The 26001-nt window shown below is 39.0% G+C and overlaps 1 protein-coding gene across 3 annotated transcripts in view; it reads right to left on the bottom strand.

The window, feature by feature from the left end:
- Positions 1-26001, bottom strand: part of LOC122798097 (G protein-activated inward rectifier potassium channel 4-like) — a 512634-nt gene that overhangs the window by 42585 nt on the left and 444048 nt on the right. The window contains exon 6 of one of the 3 annotated variants that reach the window (XM_044066771.1): positions 11913-11992. The exons of the other annotated variants lie outside the window; for them this stretch is intronic. Within the exon in view, the coding sequence (XP_043922706.1) occupies positions 11941-11992 (52 nt within the window). The 3' untranslated portion in view covers positions 11913-11940. The remainder of the gene's footprint in view (positions 1-11912; positions 11993-26001) is intronic. 3 annotated transcript variants of the gene reach the window in all.

Genomic DNA, 26001 nt, shown 5'->3' on the forward strand with positions numbered 1-26001 from the left:
TGTACCAACTCTTTTGCTCAACGTTTTCTGGAAATCATCAATTCCAATGCCTTGGATCAACTTATCCACACCCCCAGCAGGGGCAGCAATATCCTAGACCTGGTCATCACCAACATGGGTGACCGGTGTTCCACACCAGAGGTCAGCTCCTCATTGGTCAGATCCGACCACAAGCTAATCACCCTAGACATCCACATCCCACTCCCACCCACCCCCCCCCCATTAGGAAAACAACTGTAAAAAATTTCTCCAAAGCCAACTTCATGCTTCTTAAGACAGAAGTGGCAAACTTCACAACACCCATGCAGATGGACAATAGAGGTATGACTGCTGAATCCTTCACAAATGCACTTTATAAACACTTACACGAGTGCATAGATCATGCTATCCCTAACAGAATCAAGATGCTATCCTCCAAAAAAAGGAAACCAATCTGGTGGTCTTCTGCCATAAACAAACTCTACAACAGAAGAAAGAAACTGTTGCAAAAAAGAGTAAAATCCCATGATTGGAGGAAATCCCTGGTCAGCCTCAGTAAGAAGCTGAGATCCCTCATAAAATCCTCTAAAGCTAGTTATGAAAACAAAATTGCCACTGATTCTGAAGACAACCACAAAGCATTCTATAGCTATGTCAAAAATCTCAATGGCAACACTCAGATCTGCTCTGAGTTACAGCACAATGACACTAAATATACAGAACCAACTGATATTGCCAACATCCTGGCAGATAGGTTCAGTGCTAACTTTACCCCCCCTCTCACCCCCTAAAGGGCCCATCTTTATACCAGAAGAATGCAAAGTTCCTGTAATCATGGCTGCACAGGTAAAAACCTCACTCTCCAAAGCCAAGAACACAGCATCCATGGGACCTGACAACATCCCAGGCTGCCTTCTACATGAACTACAGAATGAACTGGCACCCCACCTAAGTACCATGTTCAATCATAGCCTCACCTCAGGCTTTGTGCCCATTGAATGGTGCATCGTGACAGTTATCCCACTTCACAAAGTGGGGGCCACAACAGACCCTGGGAACTTCCGCCCCATTAGCCTGACAAGACTCGTCTGCAAGGCCATGCAACGTATTATTATGGAACTCATAAACAAAGACATTGGAGATCTCCAAACTCTGGACCCCACACAGTTTGGCTTTGTAAAAGGCAGATCATGTCTCCTAAACCTGATAGACTTCTTTGAAGTAGTCACCAAAGCCATATATGAGGGTAAGGTTGTTCACACAGCCTATCTAGATCTTGCCAAGGCGTTTGACACCATCTCTCACTCTGAAATTATAGATAAACTCACTAAATTAGGTATAAATCCCTATGTCACAAGATGGGTTGCCATCTGGCTTACTGACAGAACCCACACCGCGAAAGTAGCAGACTCCAAATCAGACTTCAGACCCGTGACAAGTGGAGTACCACAGGGTTCAGTCCTGGGTCCTCTCCTGTTTGGTATCTACTTCTCTGAAGTACAGGCTAACACAAAAGATCTTTGGCTAACTAAATTTGCAGATGACTGCAAACTAGGAGCCATAATCGAAACTCCTAACGATGTGGACATCCTACAAAAGGGCCTCACTGAGACAGATGCCTGGAGTCAAAGACATGGTCTCAAGCTCAATGCCAAAAAGTGCATTGTCATCCCCTTTGGTAAAAACTCTGTACCCATGAACTACCACATAGGCGGTAGTCTACTTAACATCGAATGTTTGATAAGAGACCTTGGGACACATGTGGACAGTAGTCTCTCCTTTGATAATCATATCGCCACAGTGGTCAGGAAATCTTTCTACGTGGCACACCTCATCACAAAAGGTTTCTCATCCAGAAAAAAAGAGGTCATTGTTCCACTCTACTCATCACTCATTAGACCCATTATAGAGTACAGCGCCCCTTTTGGTATGTACCTCACAAGACATCTACAACAACTGGAAAGGCCGCAAAAATACCTCAAAAAGAGGATTACTGGCCTCAAACAGATGCCTTACGAAGACAGTCTCAAAAAACTAAAGCTTTACTCCGTCGCATATCGCCTACTCAGAGGCGATCTCTGCCTAACATACAAAGCTATGTCAAACCCAGAGCTGTTGGACATGCTCCACTTAAAGAAATCCGAATCCCTCAGAGCTACATGCTCTAGGGACCTAAACCTTGTCACCACAATAAACAGAACATGCTGGAGGGACAGATTCCTGTCCCAGAGGCTTCTCATACTCTGGAACAGACTACCTATCTATGTCAAACAGAGCTTCTTATTAACACTCTTCAAGAAAAATCTTGATGATTGGATGGGTAATAGGAAATTCACCCCAGGGATCACTTCTGTGGTTCTGCTTGACAGGGGCACAGGAAAATAATTTTCTTGGGTGGCAAAAGCCAGGGTACCTTTTTGGCTAGGCTTGTATAGGTCCTAGGGCCAATAGCCTAGTACCTACCTATGAACCTATATATGATTTCCAGTGGGGTAAAGTCTCCCATGAATTTGAAATTGGGTTGGAAGAGGAGTGTTTCCAATAAGCTTAAGTACATATTATAGGTTTCCTGGATCATGGGGGGGCCTATAGCTTACAAGGAAGTGATATGGGATTTTGCTTATGGTGATTTGATAGTGGAGATGCTTAAACACATTGGCCTGTTTGATCAGCCTTGCAGTATATTTATTTTTAATATAATTAGAGACATCTACACCTTTAGTCTCTGTGTGTGTAGTAGCTGGTTTAAATGTGTGGGAGCCATTATAGCCTTGTACTGCTAGAGTACTCCCTGCAGCTTTAAACAATGTCTGAGTGACTGCACAGATGTCAGGATTCTCTAGGGTGAGGGAATGGAGTTTCTTGTTTAGAATCCTAGCACCGCACATCTTTAGATTTTCTTGGTTTTGATTTGCTATGTCAGGTGTACTTTCAGTTTGGCATTGTCTAAAAATACACTCTGGGGGAGGACAATGTTTTAACCAATATTCAAAAGGTCAGAGGGTTGAGATGCAGATCATCCCTGGCAAAGCAGAGTGGTCTGTTGACCATCTCCTTCTGTGCTGACAAGTTTTGCACCCCATTAGAATGACACCAGAAACTAAGCCAATTATTAAATATTAAAGTCAGTCATCTTCTGTTCATATTGTGGCATCGTCCTTGGAGAAGGCAGAATGCTGCTCAATGCTAGGCTCATACCAGCCCGGGATACATATTCCAAGAGCTCCATGATGTCTCTTTTCATATAGTCTATGGAGGTACATCTCAGGTCATTTAAACACACATGGACCATGACTGGGTCGAATGACCTGAGTGTGTCATGCAGTGGATCCTGGACCCTGATAAGCAATTGATGGTGATTCAGCCTGGTGAGAGGGAGATCAGTGTGTCTCGCAATGGAGTCTCCAATGACCAGAATGTTGGATTCCATGTTGGCTTGCCTTAAGGGTTTAGAAGCAGAGGCTCCATGAGATATGGCTGTATATGTTGATGTAGGTGTTGTTTTGAATAAGTGCATTCAGGGCTGCTGAGGTCATTTGTTATGAATGTTGTTTTGCAATGTAACAAAATTACAATAAAAAACACAAAGCAGCAAGGACTCATTCCCCAAAACTTATTCTTAGCGCTTTCGTCTCAGACAATGACAATTCACAGGTATTTAAAGTTTATTTGAGTTTATACTTTTATCTGATGAAGTCTGCATACATTCATTCATGAAGTCTGAGATGAAAGTGTTAAGAATAAATTTTGAGGAACGATTCCTTTCTGCTGTGTGGCTTTTTCTTTTTTTTTTTTGTTATTCAAATGTTTCTGGACTTTTATGCAATGTAACAAAATTACTGAAAGAGTGGTTTAAAAGGTGGTAATCAGCACTGAGAGGCAATTTGCATTTATAAAGGTGCTGAGAATGCATTAACACATAAAGAGAATAAAAAAGATCCAAGCATTGGAATTTCAGGTGTGCCAGATGTAAACTGAGCCCTAAAAGAAACAGATTGAGCAAATTTGAGCTGAAAAGATCTGTTGGAGAGACAATTTCTTAGGCAAGACAAGTCATCTGAGCCAAAGTTTAGACAAGATACCTGGCAGAGAAGAAGATCATGATCAGCAAGGTCAAATGTGTTTTAATATCCCCAAAAAACAAGCAGTTAGATGTTCTTTGTCAAAGACGGGAAATTTTGCATTAAATGTAAGAAGCAGAGCTGTAGAGGTATATAACAGGAACAAAATCCATACTACCTAGGAGAAACAATATACTTGTATTTGATAAACTGCAACTTCGGCTTGAAAAAATGTTTCCCAGTATGTTAGTGAGTGGGAAGAGAATTGCAAAGAGTCAAAATGTGGTCAGATTCGGTAAGGTCAGGAAATTAGGAAGCGGGATAAAATTGGCAACTTCCTTTTCTGTGGGAACACCTATAGAGTAAAAATGATAGACTGAACATGTAGACCAGAAGTTCAAAATATAATCAGCAGACTTCTTGAGGAAATATGGACGGAAAATACAAATGCTGAAGAAGATTTGATAGGAAGTAATAGTTTGTAAACTGCATTTGAACAAATGTGGCTAGGTTCATGAGGGATATAAGGTATTTCACTTACAACTAATACTCTAATAAGTTGAGTGAAGGATATGATTATGTGGGTGGAATGAAGAGCTACACAAAAAGATTTTAAGTAGCTCAGTATACTTTTTATGAGTCAAGAGTGCACACTTCTCAACTTCTAAATGCAAGTAATCTGGACAAAGCTAAAATGGGGGATATAGGGACAATTTTTAAATATTGCTCTTATAAACTTAGAAAATTTCTAGTATAACAGACTTTGTATTAACATGCATTTTATAAAGGGTATGGAGTATGAAATGCAAATGTTTGCCATTATTTACAGATTTCAGTCCTCAATAGTTTTCTTGAAAATTACAAATTTTATGAGGACTGGACCGAAAGTATGAGGCAAACATTTGGACATTCTGCAAAAATCTGGGCAGTTGAGAGGTATGTTATCTGAATTATAAATGGAATGGGGTTTCTGGAGTGCCAATTACTTTTTTAGGTCAGACTTGTAGGTTTTAAGGATACCAAGGAATGATTGTTGTCAATTTCTTTAATAAGTGGGTTTAATTACTTCAATACATACCTCTCAGCTGTACAGATTTTTGCAAAAATGTCCAGATTAAGTTTTTGCCTTATATTTTTGGTCTGTTCCTCATAAAAGTTGTGTTTTTTGACAAATCACTGGGATGATGTAAGGATTAAAGTCAATAAATAATGACAATCATTTGAGTTTCAGACTTCATAGCCTTCAGAAAATGTATGGTAACACAAATCCTGTCATTGTAGCAACTTTCTAAGTGTATAAGAGCAATATTTAAAATGTGTCCCTATTTTTGGGCCTTTGTCCCCCCACTTTGTCAGGCTTTGTCCAGATTTCTTGCAGTAAGAGATTGAGAGGTATGCTTCAATACCAGTTATACTTAGTTTCCTAAGATCAGTACATGAGAACAGCAATCATTAATGGAGGAATTACAGAATGTCCAGAGTCTGTCTATGGCTTGGATTTTCTTTTAACTTCAGGTGAAACTAATTTGTTCTGTGGAACCTACATAATCCCTAAAGGTATAGAGGTTCTTGAACAGGGATGAGAAGTGAATATAATAGAATAGAATAGATCTAAAGCACAGAAAGGATTTGTTGCAGAGTATAAAAGGTCCCAGTTTAAGCTCTAAAGGGCATGTATGAGAAACTGGTCTTTATAAGAAGGAAACTGTGGCATTGGATAATGTAGAGGGAGCTTTGACTGTGCAAAAGACCACAATGGGATAAAAGGTGACCTTTCAGAAAGAACAAAGGATTTGTGTAGAGTTGCACTTGTGATGAGCATTAATAAGAAAATGATCAAAGGGATAGATTGGGGTGTGTGGTTTCAGAAAAGAATTGTGAGATTGGAAAGGCCTGCAGTTTAAGATTACAGTGCTGAGGTCCTAGCCCCATGTTAAAGTCCTCTATGGAATAAAGTTGTTTTATAGATCTATGGAGAAAACATTTCCAATTTTTGGTTAAGTATGGATAGTGAAGAAGGTGGTGTGATACAGATAGGGGTCACACAAATTTTAGTTGCATTACTTGAAGGCAATCTTATTGAAATCCATTTAGCATCTGTTAGAATTGTGGATGTAGACTGCACTAAAGTTTGGGCATTAAGACAGTTTTTTAACAAAAAGCCTTATGTTGCAAACTTGTTTACAGGCTGATTATTGGTATATATGGAGCACAGACTGGTAAGAAAAGAGGAAGATAAAGCATTGCCCTTTAGCCAGGTTTCAACTAGAGAGATGATGCAAGGGCTGTGTAGCTTGGAAGTTATCTAACTTCTTTAGATGTTACAGAGGCTGAGATGAGCAACAGATTTTTTTTTAATATGAGTATTATTAAAGAAAATACTGGAGACGAATATGGAAAGGGTAGGAGGGATGGAGTTTTATTCAGTACCTCCATCAAGTTGAAGAAGTGTCTGTGAATAACGTATGAAAGTATTCGAGTCAGAGCATACATCCACTAATGTGTTGGAAGAGAAATAAAAGCTTTGAATAATGATTATTATAGTAGGTGACTAAGTACTTTGGTCTAAAACATTTTATAATCAGATAACACATTAGAGGTACAAAAGTTCTGTGGGTATAGTAGACGTATGCAATAATCATAAGCAGCTCCAAGGTAATAAGGTTTTAACCCTGGAAAATATTCTCAGCTAGATCTCACATACAATTTCTAATGAAAAATTAATCCTAAGGGATATTACTTTTGATTGGCAGATTATCCCCACAAAATATCCAACAACTAGCCTAAACCTATTTGGATTGTCTCAACTCATTTCTTCCCCCACACTTTATAATAATCTCCAAAATACTGGCTCAGTTCTCAGCTGGATATTGGTGCCCAATTCTACTATGTCTCCAGTGGCACCCTCTCTGGTTCCCTCAGTGACCACCTCCCTGTATATGGAAACAGACTCGGTAGCCATCATATCAAGCAACACTTACCTACAACTTCATGTAACTTCACTAATTTTAACACCAATACATTTAACAGAATTCCAAGCTTCTTTAATTGCCTATCCTGAAAAATATTCCACTCATTGAAGCTTTACATAAATTTAACTCACTTTTCCTGAAAACCCTCAATAGTCTGGCTCCAACTTGAACAAAAAGAATAACTGTACTCCTTGGTTAACCACTTAGAGCAAGCACCTAATGTGTGAAAGAGATAGGCCTTGGAAAGAATGGTTAAAATATAGATCTCCCCAAAAACTACAACACTTTAAAGAACTATGTAATGGTGCTAGAAAGATCGAAAATCTACTTCAGTAACCCTTTACTAAGTCAGTGTTCCAACCCTAAACATTCTGGTCTTCTATTAATAATATACTCCACCCTAGAGCATCCGCCACTCCTAATCCTGACCCAAATAGCACTCCCTCTGAAATAATTGCTCAGTTTAACACATATATTATAGAAGGCACTAAAGTCCTTACTAAAGATTTTTCTCCCAACAGTCCTGACAAGCCCTATCTTCAGACAGCAAACACCCTGGATTTCATAGTAAAACCCATCCCAACCTCTTACATCAAACCACCTTTTCTTAAAACTGAAGCCTTGTTCTTCTTCGGGATAATCTCCCAGCAAAATACCTCAAGTTGACTGCCACTTCCATAGCCTATTCTGTGCCTCTTCAAATTAACAGATCTATCAAGGAAGAGTTCCTTCTATGGAAAAAATCTTCATCATCTCCCTTCATAAAGGAGGAACCTCATCCGATATAATCAATTTTAGATCTATTGCCATATTATCCCTTTTGTCAAAAATTCTGGAGAAGTGCATTCACAAGCAACTTCAATATATTCTTCAGGAAAAGCTCCTGACCCCCACACAACATGATTTTAGACCTTATTAACTTTCACAGATACTATTAACAAAGCCAGATATGAAGGCAAACTTGTTTCCTCTGTATTCCTTGATCTCTCTAAAGCTTTTTTTATCTAGTTTCTCAACAAAAACTCCTCACCAATTGTCTTCCCTCAGGCTATCACAACTGTAACTGCTATGTTTTAACTACTACTTAACTGATAGGTACCAGCCTGTTAATGGCTCTCCACTTTTTCTCCCTTCCTTCCTATCAATACTGGTGTGCCAAATGGATCCATTCTCAACCTGCTGCTCTTTAATTTATTCACTAACAGTTTGCATAAATCCTGTCAGCAAGCTTCCCTCATACAATATCCTGATGATTCAACCCTAATATGCATTTCTGACAACCTAATAGATATTCAGAGAATTACTCAAGAAGCCTTTAATGCTATTGAAAGTTGGCTACAGGATAATCACCTATTACTAAATCCCACCAAAACTAAATTAGTTCTCTTTTTTCCAAAATCTCATTTCCGTGAAAAAAATTTCTTCTTTAACTAATACCATAATTGAAGCTACCCTATATAAAAAACTATTTGGTATGGCAATCAATAAACTGTCTTTCGGCTTTTCCCGGTTAGGGGTCGCCACAGCGGAACTCCGGTCCGCTAATGATTGGCAGTAGAGTTTTACGTGCTGGCTTGCTGGGCCTAACGCACAACCTTCAGCGAAGGAACACCCATTCACGCATGTCAACACACAGAAGATGCTGTAACTGAGAATCGAACGTGCAACATCTAACTGTGAGGCGACAACGCTACCGCAACACCACCACTGCAGTTTGGTATGGCAATCAATAAAAATCTTAAATTTGGTTTACATATCCACAACAGCATCAAGAAAGCCCATAAAAACATAGGCATCCTACACAGAGTAAAGATATTCCTTACAGACTCTGCCAAGGTAATTCTAGCTACCACTTACCTCTTACCCTGTTGCCTACATGGAGCCCCTATAACAACAAACCTACAAGCTCGCTTAGTTCTAAACTTGAACAGTGCTTTAACAAAGTTGCCAGATTCACTTGCAACAAACCTTACCAGACCCACCACTGTTTAGCACTAAAACACTTAACTGGATTGAGCTTCCAGGGTTTCTATTAGAACTACGAACGCTTGAAATTTTGAATGGCATATGGTCGATATCATATGATCGAAATTTCAAGTGTTCGAATGTTAAACATAACGGCGCCATTAGGTGCAGAATGGGAGAATTTCCCTTTTCTGCACTGAACTGCAATCTCGGAGTTGGTATATTTAAGTAGGGGGTGCAGGGGGGCTTGCCCCCTTTCCTGCACCGTTAAGGTAATTTTTTTTGTTTATTTTATTATATATTCGAACTTTTAAACTTCGATCATATGTTGTTGAACATATGGGATTTGAAGTTCAGAAAGTTTGAATATATAATATAGACCCGAGCTTCCCCACCACCTATCTTACACTCAGCTCACCTTAACCCATAAAAACATCCATATCCCATCCACCTGCACAGCAATTAGAGCCCTACTCCAATACTTTCTTCCAAATTGCCCCATTTGATCAAACAATAAACAACTGCTTACCATCTACAAACCACAAAGCGCTGCTGGGGGCAGGTTGTATTCCAATAGTGTAGCTAGAACTTGGAATAAAATTCCTACATCAGTCAGATCTATCACACACTTTCATCTTTTGAAACCATTACTAAAAGACTTCCTTTTGTCTCCTGGCTTTGTTCCTGCTCCTCATCTAGGACATAGCTCTCTAACACTCTTCATACCTTTCTTATACCTCCCTTTAAAGCACTAAATCACTTAACCTGCTTATCCCTTGCTAATATCCTTCTTCTTTTATTGTACTTCTTAAACTACATTACTACTTATTATCATCACAACCATATTCCATTACTACTTCCCTATTAACACTTTGACTTATCTCCTCTAATACTTCACTCTGTTGTATTTCTTTAACTACTCCTACCTATCTTATAGCTCACTCTTCTATCTATAAAGTCACAGTACAAGGCCTGTAAATTTAATGTTTGTGACTATCAGTGCAAATTTTGTTATACTCCCCAGGCCTCCATTGAAAAAGGGCACCTGTGCCCAGACAGACTTTCCAGGTAATCAATCAATCAATCAATCAATCAATCAATCAATCAATCAATCAATAAATATGTTAACACAAAAGTTAGTCATTATGTTAGATGATGTGTATTTCCGTGCAGCATGTAAGGTATTATACAGGCTGTTAGTAAGTGCTTGGGGTATAACACTACTTAGCTAACGAAAAGCTGGAAACATAAGGATGGTATATGTTACCAGAGTGAAAAATGTGGGTGAGGACATAGTGCATTAAAGAGAAATGTCAGAATAATAAGTAATGTATAGTAACTTAGAATAATTATAAACATAAAGAAAAAGTAATAATATTAACAGTACCATTAGTTTGGTGATTTAATAGAAATGCTTTGGGTGAATGCAGCATATTATACTGAAATAACTGGATATAGATATCCCAAATAACAATCACATGCTTCTGTAAAGGGGTCAGTAAGAATCAAAATCAAGACTTCATTTTTGATAACTCCTAGTAGGAAGTGAAAGTTCACACTCCAGTAGGCAAAATCAAAAATTTTATTCAGACCTTGTTAAGACTAAGTAATAAAACCATGTCAGTGGAAGCCTACTAAGAAAAAAGTAATTGTTTACTGGCAATTTTGCAAACCTGAATGCCAACAAAAAGGGGGAAAAGACATTTCAGACTTCAGGCAGCTATGACTAGTCAAACACATGGAGCTGACAAAAATAAATACTCCCAAGCCATTGGAAAAGCTGTAACCTTAGACTCCTCAGAGAATGCTTCTGTTGGAGATGACTCCTTAATGGTGGTACAAATAGTTTAAATAAAGGCACAGCTTAAGGAGAAAGTAGACAGATTTCTGGCTGCAACCATGAACACAAAAATAGAGCTTGAAAATGTGCTACGTTTACATTCTGATGAGATTGCAGTACTACAAGCTGAAATAAGGACATTGAAAGGATTGACAGCTGAAGGGCAAGCTAGCATTGGACAGCTGGAACAAAAGCTCACAGAGATGAAAGGTAGAGCATGAAGGAAAATCTGTACTTTGTGGGCATCCTTGAACATGAATAGGGGAAGGACAACATTTCTTTTATACAGAAGTATACTGCTGGATGGGTGGGAGTCACAGAACAAGAAATACGTATTGCAAGGGCACACAATTTATGTAGGAAGTCTGGGAATGGAATAATATTCCTCAGGCATATAACTGTAAGATATAAAATGTAAACTCTGAAGAAAAGACTCCTTAAGGCATTGTGAAAGCCAGGAAACAGACTGAGTTACAAAGACAGGCTAGTGTTTTGACAGCAAGATTTCTCAGAGCCCACAAAGAGTAAGCATCACACATTCAAGCCAAGCATGAAGCTCTACAGGTCCCTTAAATTAAAGTTCAAGACAATATATCTAGCGCATTTGCAGATTTTATTCCCAATAGGATCCAAAACATTTGTGGAGCCACAAGAAGAGAAGGCAGTGATTAAACAATGTCTGTAGGAAGTAGAGCTGCTGAATGAGTCCCCAAAAACCAATAATAATACTTTTGCAGATCACATAGGGAAGACTGAGTCAAAGAGCTGGAAAAGAACTTTATTCTCCTTTTAAGAGTAGAATGGAAGCCTGTAAGACGGTAACACTAGGAGTGAAAGTACAGGATTCTAAGTTAGTTATTCAGTAATTCCCAGAACTGAGTGAAGGGAGAAAAGAATAAACTCTTAGTGGGGAGGCTGTCCCATTCTATTGGTTTGATAAAATGTTTTCCTGAAAGGGCTGCAGTCAGAGCAGGAATGAACAGAGGTCTCCACTGTGTAAATACAGAAATTTCTCACAGTAATCTGTAACCAGTGGGTGGCCAAGTTGAGTAGCTGACTTTAATACAAGATGTTAAAAGTATAACATAATATGACCTGCGTGCTCCTTTCCTTCACCCATCCCTCATTTTTTCTTCTTCCCCACCTTTTTTTCCTCAAAGGGTAGTAAAAAGGGCCTGTCAAAGTAGGAAATGTGTGGAATTAGTGATATTACCATAGAAAATGACAAATGAAAATCTGGGGAGCAAATGAGGCATTATTAGATCACAATTATCTTTGCAGACAGTTTATGTATAGTTGATATTTGTCTTATGAGCTTATCTAGTATGGGTATATAACCCACTACCTTGTAATAATTGTAAACAATGTGTATAGAAATGCATTTTGCCAGTTTTCATTATTGAAATAATTGATTATGAGCAGATGGTTGATTTATTGACTTTTAATGAGGTGCTATCTGGAAAGATTTATCTATCTATCTATCTATCTATCTATCTATCTATCTATCTATCTATCTATCTATCTATCTATTTTTCAGATTAACAGAATCTATTGCCTGAGATTTATCACAGGTAAAGATGAAAATACATATTAGAGGAGAATCTAGGATCAGTTAAAGTCATGTTATCAGTTTGTCTATCTAAGCAAATATCATGAATCTATTGTTTTGAAATACCTCCCTGGACTACATGAAAAGAGACATAGAGGAGCTCTCCAATTATGTAGCCCAGGCTGGTATGACCCTGACCCTGAGCAGCATCTTGTCTTCACCAAGAATGATACCACAATACAAAGACAAGATGATCAGCTTTAACAATTGGCTCAAGTACTGGTGTCATTCTAAGGGGATCCAATGTCTGTCCGCCTGGGATGATATGTTGGACAAGCCACACTGCTTCGCAAGGGATGGCTTACACCTGTCACCACTGGGCTTCCGGATATTGGCTAAGGCTCTTGCCACCCCCATAGTGCCTTTTTTAGGCAAGGCTCAAAAGACAAACCCACCTCCTTAGAAAACAAAAATGGAAAAAACTAAGGGTAATGCTGCTCAACGCCAGAAGTCTAAATCTCAAGATGCAGGCACTTGATGCACTCCTCAGCATGGAGAACATCAACGTCTGTGCAGTAACTGAAACCTGGTTCAAGGCTCCTGAGAGCACCCCAGCTACCAGGCTATACCTCGTATCATGCTTTTCGCCCCAAAACCCGGGCGAACCACAAGGAGGGGGAGTGTCCATATTCATAAAGGACACCCACACCTCCAGGTTAGTAGCAACACATGAAGCATCAGAGACCATACAGATGCAACTAACCATAGGCAAAACTGCTATACAACTGGTAGCATGTTACAGACCACCCTCCCAATCTCAAGAACCCCACTCAGCCTTCCTGAAGACATTGGAGGATATGAATGTATCACAAAATACCATCATACTGGGAGACTTCAACTACCCAAACATAGATTGGGTACATTATTCTAGCCCTAATACCCTAGCCCAAAGGTTCCTGGAATTCATAAATTCAAATGCACTGGAACAACTAGTTATCTCTCCCACTAGGGGAGATAATATACTAGACCTGATCATCACAAATATGGGACAAAATGCTCCACACTGGAAGTTTACCCCTCACTAGTGAGATCTGACTACAAACTAATCACCCTGGATATACATATCCCACCTCCACCCCCAGCACAAAAGACCACAGTGAAAAACTTCTCAAAAGCAGACTTCACTCTTCTTAAGACTGAGATGGTATCCTTTAAGCCCACTGTGCCAGTGGATACCACATCACACAATGCCGAATCCTTCACAAATGCTTTCTATGGACATCTCCAAGAATGCATGGATCATGCAATCCCAAACAAATCCAAGTCCCTCTCCACAAAATGTAAGCATCCTGTCTGGTGGACCTCAGCCATAAACAAATTGTATAACAAAAGAAGGAAGCTACTGCACGTCAGAGCGAAATCCCATGAAGGGAAGACATCTCTGATCAACATTAGCAGAAAACTACGTTCTCTCATAAAAACATCCAAGGCAAACTTTGAGTGGAAAATCGCTAAGGACACTAAAGATAGCCACAAAGCCTTCTTCAGCTATGTTAGAAACCTGGGTGGAAACCCTCAGATATGCTCAGAGTTGGTTCACAACAACAAAAAATACACTGAACCCACAGATATTGCTAACATTCTGGCTGACAGGTTCAGTGCAAATTTCTCCCGTCCTTCACCCCCAAAAGAAGAAATACTTATCCCAGCTGAATGTAATCTCCTGTCATCTCAGATGTCCAAGTGAGAACCGCCTAAACAAAGCAAAAAACACAGCATCAATGGGACCTGACGGTATCCCAGGGTGCGTGTTACGTGAACTCCAAGAGGAGCTAAACCCACACATAAAAATGCTATTTAACCTTAGCCTTACTTCGGGATATGTACCTGAACACTGGCGTACAGCAACAGTGGTCCCACTCCACAAGGGGGTGCCTCTACAGACCCTGGAAACTACCGCCCCATAAGCTTAACTAGCCTGGTCTGCAAAGCTATGGAAAGAATCATTATGGAACTCATAAACAGAGACATAGGGGACCTACAGACACTTGACCCCATCCAGTTCGGCTTTGTAAAGGGCAGATCCTGCCTTTTAAACCTGGTTGACTTTTTCGAAACAGTCACTAGAGCCATTGATGAGGGCAAAGCAGTCCATACAGCATACCTGGACTTGGCTAAGGCCGACACAATACCCCACTCAGGCATCATAGATAAGCTAAACAGCTTAAAAGTAAACCCTTATGTCACTAGATGGGTTGCAAACTGGCTAAAGGACAGAACCCATAAAGTTAAAATCGCTGGAGCAATGTCAGACTCAAAGCCAGTCACAAGTGGTGTCCCACAGGGATCTGTCCTGGGACCCCTCTTGTTCGGCATTTATTTCTCAGATGTTAAAGCAAACATGGGAGGGCTGTGGCTGGCAAAGTTCGCAGATGACTGCAAACTAGGCGCCATAGTCGATACACCAGCAGACACACACATCCTACAAAAAGGCCTCACTGAAATGGACAACTGGTGCCATAGTCACGGCCTTAAACTAAATGCCAAAAAATGTATAGTCATCCCTTTGGAAAAACAAAGTACCCACAAATTATCACATAGACAGCAACCCACTGAGTATGGAAAAAGTAATCAGAGACCTAGGGACCCAAGTAGACAGCGACCTCTCATTTGACACCCACGTTGCCAAAGTGGTTAGAAAAACATTCTACCTCGCACACCTCATCATGAAGGGATTCACATCCAGATCCAAGGATGTCATTGTACCCCTATATTCCTCCCTCATCAGACCCAGAGTACAATGCCCCATTTGGTATGTACCTCACCCGGCATTTGCAACAGCTGGAGAGACCACAAAAGTAGCTCACCAAGAGGATCAAGGGTCTCCAACATATGTCTTATTCTGCCAGACTAAAGAAACTTCAGCTCTATTCAGTAGCATACCACCTGCTCAGAGGTGATCTCTGCCTGACGTACAAGGCCATGTCCAATCAGGATCTGATGGACATGCTCCACCTCAAAAAATCCAAATCCATCAGGACCACGAGAGCTAAAGACTTAAACCTCGGCACAAGTATGAATAGGACATGCTGGAGGGATAGATTCATAACCCAGAGGCTTCCCATGCTTTGGAACAGGATCCCAGTTCGTATTAGGCAGAGCCCCTCACTGACTCTCTTCAAGAGAAATCTTGATGAGTGGATGGGAGATCATAAGTTTACCCCAGGGTCACATCTGTGTCACTGCTAGACAGGGGCACAGTAAACTAATTATATTATATAAGGGGACCTTCATTGTGTCACTACTAGACAGAGGCACAGTATTCTAGATTTATTCTGTACATTTTTGTACCATTTCATGGGGTGGCAAAAGCCACATCACTATGGCTAGGCTTACAAATGCCCCAGGGCAGATAGCCTAGTACTATACTATGAAACTATGAAATAATAGTATATGTGGAGAAAATGAACCCACATTTAATATGGTTCAATAGATGCACTTAAATGACAGTCATCAGAACTGGTGGATATAGGTTTTCCTTTTACTTTCTGCAAGCCTTTTTGGTTTCTAATACCATGACAGCAGTGGACCCCTTTCCTAAGTCAAAGTATGATTAAAGTTCGTGAGATTAGTATTATTTCAGTCTTTGATGTTAGACAAAACTGCTCTTCACAGCACCTGCTATGTGCCCAGAATTTACTCCTTCTGTAATCTGTATGGAGTTATATATATTGGTAGCATATCTAAATAAGACTGCAAATTCTTTTTATGAGCCCCATTACTTCTACTACTATTGGAACTGTCCGAGTTTCCTTCTTCCACATTGCCCTTGTTTCAGCCTGCAAATCCAGGTATTTTATGATTTTATGGCCATCTGTACATACAACACTATAATCACTATGTGTAGTAATTTCAGTGATCAATGCTACTTTTGTCTTCTTTTCATGGACTACTGCATCTGGTTTTCTCACATCTATTTTCTGAACTGTTGGTAATGGGTAAAATCCCATGCAATACAATCTTCATCATTTGCTATAATATTTTGTAGCTCATGTTTCCAATGCTTCTCAGCTACTTTGATATTATAACATTTGCAGAATCCCTAGTGCAACAGTCTTGCCACATCACGCCCTTCAGTATACAGGCCTTTGCTATTAGTGTATCACAGCCAGCAACAAGATGTGCAGCTGTTTCCAATTCTGTTTTACAAAACCTGCATTTGTCTGTTTTTCCCAGTTGTTCAATGGACTTTGCAAACCAATGTGTATGTAGTTCACTGTCCTGGTCCGCTAATAACAACCTTTCATCTTTTGGTTTAAATGCACCCCTCCTTATCCATTCCTGTGTCAAATTCTGATTGGCGTTGTAGTTCCAGGAGATTTCTGTACTTAAAACTATATTTATGCCTGTTTCACATTTCTTGCCTTTTCATCTGATCCTTCTCCTTATATTCTTACTTTTTCTTTTTGGTACATTCAGTTGCTGCCTGATTTTTGTCTACTTTTGCTATGATTTCCATTCCCACTTGACACAGATATGCTTCTGCTAATCTAATCAGGGAAGTCATCTTAGATTTGTTTTTTTTCATGTTTTAACACTTTTGCTATGTTTGGATCTGGTGAGGTCAGCAGCTAAGAGTGCAGTCCTATGATTGCAGATCTATACATGTAAAACAATAGTAAAAAAAAATCCAAAGCCTGGAAATGTTGAGGTAAAATACAGCATTTATTTCAAACAGGAAAAAAATCACAAAGCTTTCGGGATCAGCCCTTCATCAGTGTGTAAAAAAGAAATCAAATGCCTCAATTTAAATAGTAAGTTCAAACCATAAAACTAATCACATGACACAGTTGTATTAAGCACTTCCGTTTAAAGACACATATACAAATAAAATATTACTGAAAGTCAGTATATCCATAACATAAGTAAAACATTTAACTAAGACCCATCCACACAAAATGTTATCTCAAAGTTAACTGTCTCCTTTTTAAAATAGTTTTAATACTTACTGCTGTATTTAAACCTAGAAAACAATCAGCTTCTAAAAGTGTGATCCATGAGTATTCACATACTTCTAATTCATTATTAAGACCCCCTTTTTTTTCTGACTGATATCAGTTACTCTAAAGTTAAATGTATGTATACTCCGTTTCTCCCTCATACGCTTGCCCAAAGCATTAGTTGCTGCCTCTGTATGTATTTCAGATTTGTGTACAATAATTTTGTCCTTCAAGCTTCTTGTGCATTTCCCTGTGTAGAATGCTTGACATGCCTTACAGCATGCCATATACACAATGGCAGGGTATTACAAGTTGCAAAACACCTGAAAGTATATTTCTTCTTTGTGTTAGGATGTATAAATTCACAACTTGTATATATATCATCACAGCATATGCAATTTTAACAAGGAAATGTACCCTGTTTTCTACTTATGTTCAACTTTTTATTATTTTTAAGTCCTTATAGCATAATCTTTGTTTCAAATTCAGACAGGTATTATATGAAAACATGGGAGCCTCTCCAACTATTCTGATTATCTCAGGTATGTTTTTAAGAATACTCCAATTGTTTCTAATAATATTTGAATACCCTCTGATCTACAATTATATGTCGTGACATAGCGTATATTATTATTTCAATAGAATTATGACCAGAATTAACATGGCTAGTATTGCTAGAAAAGTGGGGTCTTGCTTTGCCTATTTTTTCCATAATAACTTCATCTGCTGTACATCTTAATAATGAGTTATTATAGCCACAGCATTCAAAATCTGTGCTTATTCTATCCAGTTTCAATTTAAAGTTGCCCTCATCCATGTTTAGTTGGCTGGCTCTTAACATTTGTCCTTTGACTACACCCTTAAAAGCATATATGGCATGCATGCTGTGGTTAACCAGGTTGGCGCCTGTTTGGAGTGAGCATATAAGTAGTTCTTAATCAGAGCTAAATCTTTGTGTAAAGATGTTAATGCTTTTAGCCAGAAGTTAGCTATTGCATCTGGACATGGGAGTTTCCAGTTAGGAACTTTTCTTAATTTTGTTTCAGCTTCTCTGGCCCTTACTTCATTCCATTTCATATCCTATACATTTGAACTTCTTACTGATTCCTTGACTTTTTCTATCCATTCAGCATCTTTGCTATGTTCCACAGGGTCTTCATAGTTATCTCTTTTCTTTTTTGGTGGTGTTTCAGTTCCTTTTGCTTTGTTTCCCAATTCTCTATACATTTTTTGGGGGTAATCAATGAATTGATTATTTAATACTTTTCCTTTATATTTATCTGCATATCTTCTAAGTTTTTCTGCCTGTGCTGATATCTTTAGTTTATTATTTGCAACACTGTAATATAGATCCTAGTCTGTTCTATTACTGTGTATTGTTTTTATCAGATATCTTTCTAAGCATTTTGTTGACCTGTTCCATCTTCTGCACTATTCCAACAGTGACACTTCTTATCTTAATTGTTTTATAGTTTTCTCTATTAGATACTTCCATGATGGCATTTGATTTCTTTCCTTCTTTTCACTTATTGCCTTTTATTTCTGTGGTAAGACATTATCTGTTATTTATTTAGCTCCTATTTACTTCTGTTATATCACATGACATTCTGTTAATAGTCTTGATTACTATGTTCATTTGTTTTATCAGACTTCTAACGTTTTGGGTCTTATTGACTTTCTGTAATATATTTCTTTCATTGATCTTAATATGTCTATCCATCTCTATTAAATAAAGCAACTATTCCCATAGATTATTTTCTTCTAAGCTGAGGGCACATTCTTAATTCTCTATTTCCTGTGGGCATTATACAGAAATCTCTAGAACATCTTGTGACATATTCTCTTCAGCTGACTCCTGCATCATCCAGTGCTCTTTCATATGGGAAGTCACTGGCCTATCACTCCACATTGACTCCATCAGAGTTACCACTGTTTCCTGCTTCTTCCTTTGCTGTGCAACCCCAACTGAAGTCTTATACTGGTTTCCTACTGAAGGCTTCAGAGTATCTTCATGTGGCAGGTGATCAGATGCTTCCTATTCCAACTGTTTCTCCATAATTTGGGGACTGATTGTTCCATCATGCTGTGGCATTACCAGAGTTAGATTTTCTAGACTAAATCCTTCGCTTCATAGGTAATCCATAACTTCAGTTTATATTTCTTTAACTTCTCCATTATTAATAATATTTTCTTTCCCTTTTTTTTTTAATTTTGTCACAAATTTTCCATATTCAGATGCCTTTGCCTTTATTTCTCTTGAAATATCTTTGGTGTTGCTTTCTGTATTGATTAGTTTTACTTTTTCCTTTGCATAAATATTGCACCATAATAACTCATTTTCTTTCCCATGTCCATATTTCTTTTTCAGATATCTCCCACTCAACTGGTTTCTCCTTACTTTGGGGACTCATTATTCTATCATGCTGTGACATAACCTGTGTTAGACTTTCTACATTAAATCCTACACTTTGCAGGTATACCATAACTTAGTTGCTATTTGTTTAACCTATACTTTACTAATCTTCTGTTCTACATTCTCCTTTTGTGATCTTATTTTTTGTATTGTGAAATTTTCCATATGTGGGTGCCTTTGCCTGATTTCTCTTCAAATATCTTTGTTGCTGCCATTTTGTATTGATTAGTTTGGATTTTCTTTTGCATTAACATTGTACCGTATCAGAGCTCTCTTTCTTTTCATGTCCATGTTTCATTTTTATACCTTTCAAAAATCTCTAAGTTTTGTTCTTTATATTTTTGCACTTCTTCAGTTGCTTCCTTTTCCAAATGGCCCAATGCTTCTTCGTCTTTATTTTATTTTTATTTTACATTTGTTAACCAGGATGGTCTGACTGGACGAGGTCCATTTACAGCGGAGGCCCGGGGAGAAAAGCAATACAACAAATAATGACATTATACATAATGTAAAAAACATCATTATACTATCAGTATTTTGTGAAAAAGAAACAGAAAAAAAGTCTTATCAGCAATAATTACATATGTACATTTTGTTAGTCATGAAAAATTCGGGCAGAGATCACAACAAAATTGCTGTATATCAAGGGATACCATTTGTTACAACCATGCTTACTGAGTGCCTGAAATAGGAGAGAAAAGAGAAGGATGGAGTGTAGCATATTTTAGGATTATGTTAACACATGGACAGAGCCAAGAGCTTATAAGATGAGCCTTAAGGGAGTTTTTGAATTTTGTGGTATTTGATGCAGAAATCACAGAGGGAGGGAGATTATTCCAACGTTTTGCTATACTGTGTAAAAATAGAGCTTTACCTGCTGTGTTGTTGGCTGAGGAGATAGAGAGGAGTGATTTGTTGTCAGAGCGGATTGGACGATTTGGTGTATAGTTAGTCAGTAATTGCCGTAGAGCTGGAGTTTTGTCAGGATGTTTTAGGTTGTTATATGCTATGACTAGTTGGTGATAGGTTAATAACTGTGGGAGTTCAAGCCACTGAAGTTGCCTAAGAAGTACACAATGATAGGTTCTAAAGGGGGAATTTTTAGCAAACTTGGCGATTTTGTTATAACAAGACTCAAGTTTGTCTAGGTCAGATTTTCTAACATAAGTCAGAATTGGTGCTGCATACATTAGTGTGGACAGAAGGTGGGTTTGAGCTAGGGTGACCTGAGCCTGATCTGATAGAAAGTTTTTATGTCTGTACAGGGAACCCATTTTTTGTGTACCTTTTTAATAGTTTGAGTGATATGGATGTCAAAGTGGAGGTTGTTATCTATTTCGACACCAAAGAGCTTGGTGTGGAGAGAGGGTGAAATGACAGTTCCATTATTGGAGGAGATAAAGAAGGAGAGTGGAGAGGTTTTTGATTTGATTGGGGTAAATAGAAGTAGTTTAGTTTTGTTGGGATATAAGATAAGTTGAATATTTGTGATTCATCTTTCTACTGAGGCAAAAGATTCTTGGGCGAGGTGCTGTACGGTGGTAAGAGATGAGGCTGAGCAGATTAGGGTGGAATCAACTGCATACTGTATGAGTGCGGTCTGCAGGATAGAGGTATGCAGATTATAGAAGATAGAAAAGAGAAGTGGACCCAAAATGGAACCTTGAGGTACACCAATGGTGGTTGGGAGTAAAGGTGATAAAACTTCTTGCCACTGGACAGCTTGTTGTCTGCCTGATAGATAGCTTTTAAACCATGCAATAGTGTCAGGTGCAAAGGATAAAGAGTTTAGAGTATCTATTAGTATGGAGTGAGAAACCGTGTCAAATGCTTTAGAGAGGTCCAGGAATATAGCAGTTACAAATCTTTTGTTATTTCTATGTTGGTTAACCAGGCTTGTGAAAGAGAGAAGGGCGGTGGTTGTGCTTTGTTGTGGGTGGAAGCCATGTTGTGTAGAGGAGAGGAGATTATTTGAACTTAAGAAATGCATGACCTGAGAGTGTATGCATTTCTCAAGTATCTTTGATAAAGGAGATTGAATGGCAATGGGGTGGTAGTTTGAGAAATCATAGGAATTTCTACCCTTATGAAGGGGAATAATGTAGGAGATTTTCCACAGTTGAGGGATATGGGATTCCTGTATGGAGCGGTTGATAAGGATTGAGACCAGGTAGGATATGGAGTCATCAGACATTTTTAGGAAATTTGCTGGTATACCATCTGCTGCAAGAGTAGTGGGTTTAAGTTTTAAAAGGTATTTTTTTATTGTAGAGGTTGGGACAGGTGAGAATGTAAAGGGAGGTGTGTTGTTAGGAGCTGTTGGCATGGATGAGTAGCTATTTTGGATAGTTGAGTTGATAGTGATTTAATAGATTCAGTAAAGTGATGATTGAATTGGAAGGCTACATTGCTATCTGTTTTTGTGGAGGTGGAGGTGGGAGCTGGTGTGCTGGTTTTACCAGGTTTTAGTAGGGAGTTAATTGCATGCCAGAACTTTTGGGGATTGTTGGAGTGTTTGTTTTGAATACCTAGAAAGTAGTTCTGTTTATCGAGCTTTGTTTGTTTTTTGACCTGATTCCTAAGGTGTTGATAGTTTTGTTTGGATAGACTAGTGTTATCTTTCTTCTAGGAGCATAGTGTAGTTTAGCTCTAATTTTTCTTATGGGGGCTACTAAATCAAGGATGTTAGTAAGAGTACTATTAAAATAGTCCACTGCTTGGTCTAACTCAAGGGTGCGTAATGAATTCCAGTTACATTTTTTTTAACGTAGTGTTGAGATCTAGAGGGTTAACATTGCGATCATTTCTGACATGTCTATAGACTGTAGGTATGGGTATGGTAACATGTTTTCGTAGGAGGAAAGTTGGGAGGTGGTCGCTAAGTCCATCTGGTAGACAACCTATTTGGTAATTATGTTCAGGTTAGTTTACTAATGTCCAATCTACTATAGATTCCTTTTGGGATTTTTTATCTACTCTAGTAGGTTCTTGAATGAGTTAAGAGAATCCATACAGGTTGATGTGGTTAGTGGGGTTTTTAGAGTTGCAGGCTAGTCATTTAGTGTTTAGGTCTCCTAGTATAATAGTCTCTTGTGGAAGGTTGTCTTTTACCGATTGAATAATTTCCTCAATTATTGGAGAGTTATTACCTGGAGGGATATATGCACAAAGAATATTGATGCTCTTTTTCTTGTTTGGCAGTAGCACAGAGCCTACGTTCTCAGCAGTATTAAATTTAGGTAGAGGAGTTTGTAGAGGTTGGAGAGTAAGTGTATTTTTATAGACAACTGTAACGCCCCCTCCCTTCCTTCCCATCCTATCTAGTCTTAGGATATTATATCCTGGAGGGAGAATTTCTTTATTCTGTGTGCTGGGTTTTAGCCAGGTCTCTGTTATGGTTATAATGTCAGGGGAGTAGTGAGTTATGAATGTGTGTAAGTGAGGAAGTTTGTTTGATACACTGCGAGAGTTAAGGTTGATGATAAGTAGATCTGCTGTGTGTTTGTTTGGGGGTATAATGCTGCCTGGCCCTGGATTTGGGTGAATATCCCCAGAGGTAAGGAGGTATTTCTTTAATAATAGATGAAGTTTGATTGTTTGTAGAATGTCTATGTGGAGTTTGCATGATATTTTTCTAGTGTAGGATAGTGGAATGTACTTGTTATGTATAAGTAATATTGTGTTCTCATTAAATAAAAATGGGGCTATTGGGAAGCTTATGTGGGTTACTATAGGTGTGAAGGTATGTGTTGTATGGCAGGTGGTGTGGGGTAGTGGTGTGTATGTATGTAAGGATGTAATGTAGGTTAGGGTTGTGAGGGTTAGTAGGAGAGATATAAGACCTGCATAGTCTGCGTTACGTGGTATTTGAATGCAAGTAGTGTTGTTTGGATGAGAGTTAATCAGGGGGTGTGGTTTGGGTAGTTGCAATTGAGTGGCTGTAGGGAGTGGTCAGGTGATAGGGGGTTAGAATAAATGTAGACATAGTGGGGTGGGTGAGAAATGGGGGCAGGGTAGGGGAGCAGAGTGAGCCGAGCATAGCAAGGCGATCAGAGCAGGGCTCAGCCACCACAAGAAGACAGAGACAATCTGTGAGCTCTATTCGGGGAGAGCAGGAAAATCAGCCTAAGTGGGGTACGTTCAGAGTATCTGCTTCCCTTTGACTTAATTGATAGAGCCTGTATTAAGTACTGGCTGAGGAGGTAATGGGGAAACCTAGTCTAATACTGCTAGTGCTGCGAACTCCCGACCGGACCACTACACTGCTAAATTCAGTTAAATTTAAACAGTTTAAACAGATATTAACCTTATTTCCCTCTTGAGAAGTGACAGAATACAAAACTTTAGACTACAGGATGTTTTGCTAAATGCACAGCAGTCCCTTTCAGTTCTGAGACGTTCATAGGGGTGGGTTCAGTTAAGATAGGTAGATTGGGTGTTGATTCCTATGGGTAAGAAAAGAAAAAAATTCAGTTTAAAAAAAACTAGTGAGTCCACCCTTAAGGTACAAACATAAGCAACTGGAGTAATAATATACAAGCTACAATGAGACTACAGAGACAATCTGTGAGCTCTATTCAAGGAGAGCAGGAAAATCAGCCTAAGTGGGATAGGTTCAGACTATCTGCTTCCCTTTGACTTACTTGATAGAGCCTGTATTAAGTACTGGCTGAGGAGGTAATGGGGAAAACTAGTCTAATACTGCTAGTGCTGCAAGCTCACGAGCGGACCACTACACTGCTAAATTCAGTTGATTTTAAACAGTTTAATCAGATATTAACCTTGTTTCCCTCTTGAGAACTGACAAAATACAAAACTTTAGACTGCAGGATGTTTAGCTTAATGCACAACAGTTGCTTTAGGTTCTGAGCCATTCGTAGGGGTGGGTTCAGTTAAGGGAGGTAGAGAGGGTAGTGATTCCAATGAGTAAGATAAGAAAAAAATGCAGTTTAAAAAAAACTAGTGAAGTAGCCCTTAAGGTACAAACATAAGCAACTGGGGTAATAATACACAAGCTACAATGAAGTCCAACAGAGGAATACAGTTGTACAATCAGATGCCTAACAGGAACAATTAAGTAAAATAAGGTATACACTGCAATATGTAGTTTTAGTTGACAATGTCTAAGAGCCTACATTAGCTAATATACCTTATAGGTGTATAATAAAAGCCACTAGGCATGTAACTAAAAACATTTAACCCACAATATTCCAATGAGGTAGTGAGCCACCATTTGTAAATGCTGTATATAGATATTCCATTACACTGATAGCAACCCCAGCATTACAAATGAGTTACTAAACACTTTGCTTTAAGGAATTCTAGGCATTAAGTTAATAGTATGCCCCTTTCCAGCATTTAGGTGAGGCGCATTAAGCTACATAAATCCACTATGCCGCTTGGTTCTTATCTTGCAACACAAACGGGCTACTACACACTTTGGTTTAAGCAATTTTAGGCATTAAGTTAATACTATGCCCCTTTACAGCTTTTAGGCTGGTGGAGGTGCATTAAGCTACATAAATCCACTATGCTGCTAGCAAACTATGTAGGGCAATTGTTAAATCCTAGTGCTTGGACTAATACACAAACATGCAGGCAGGTTTTTGTGCAGTTCTAATGTACAACCAAAGCATAACAGGAAGTTATGTACTCACCATAACGTTCGATGTATGAAGTCCATCTCGCCTCACATTCTTACCCGTGGGTTCAGAGCCGAATGTCAGCTCCGACTCGGCCAAACTTTTTTAGCTCGAAGTCTTTCTATTGGCAGAGCTAAGATGGTATCTCATGCTGCACTGCTCTCTATCCCCAGATCTAGTTTGCTGCAAGCACCAGCACTCATTCTCTATGCATAACAACATCTAAGGAAAGGAAGAACAAACCAAGAATGAAGGGAGCTCTGAAACCAGACCTAACCTCCAGATCCTCCAAGATGGGGGAAGGAGGGGGGGTAAGTAAGAATGTGAGGTGAGATGGACTACATACATCGAACATTATGGTGAGTACATAACTTCTTGATGTTATGTAGTCCAATCTCGCCTACCTTCTTACCAGTGGGACAGCACCTAAATCCTGGGAGGCTCAGTGGAAAATACTCCTGAGCACTGTAGAACCAAAGGAAGACCTGCCCCTAGATACCACATCCAACTTGTAATGAGTAACAAAGGTGTGAGGAGATGCCCAAGTAGCCACAGGACAAATATCATTCATAGACAATCT

Source organism: Protopterus annectens, chromosome 3.part1, assembly GCF_019279795.1.
Source record: "Protopterus annectens isolate FY-2018-M chromosome 3.part1, PAN1.0, whole genome shotgun sequence".
In the NCBI taxonomy this organism is placed as follows: Eukaryota; Metazoa; Chordata; order Ceratodontiformes; family Protopteridae; genus Protopterus; species Protopterus annectens.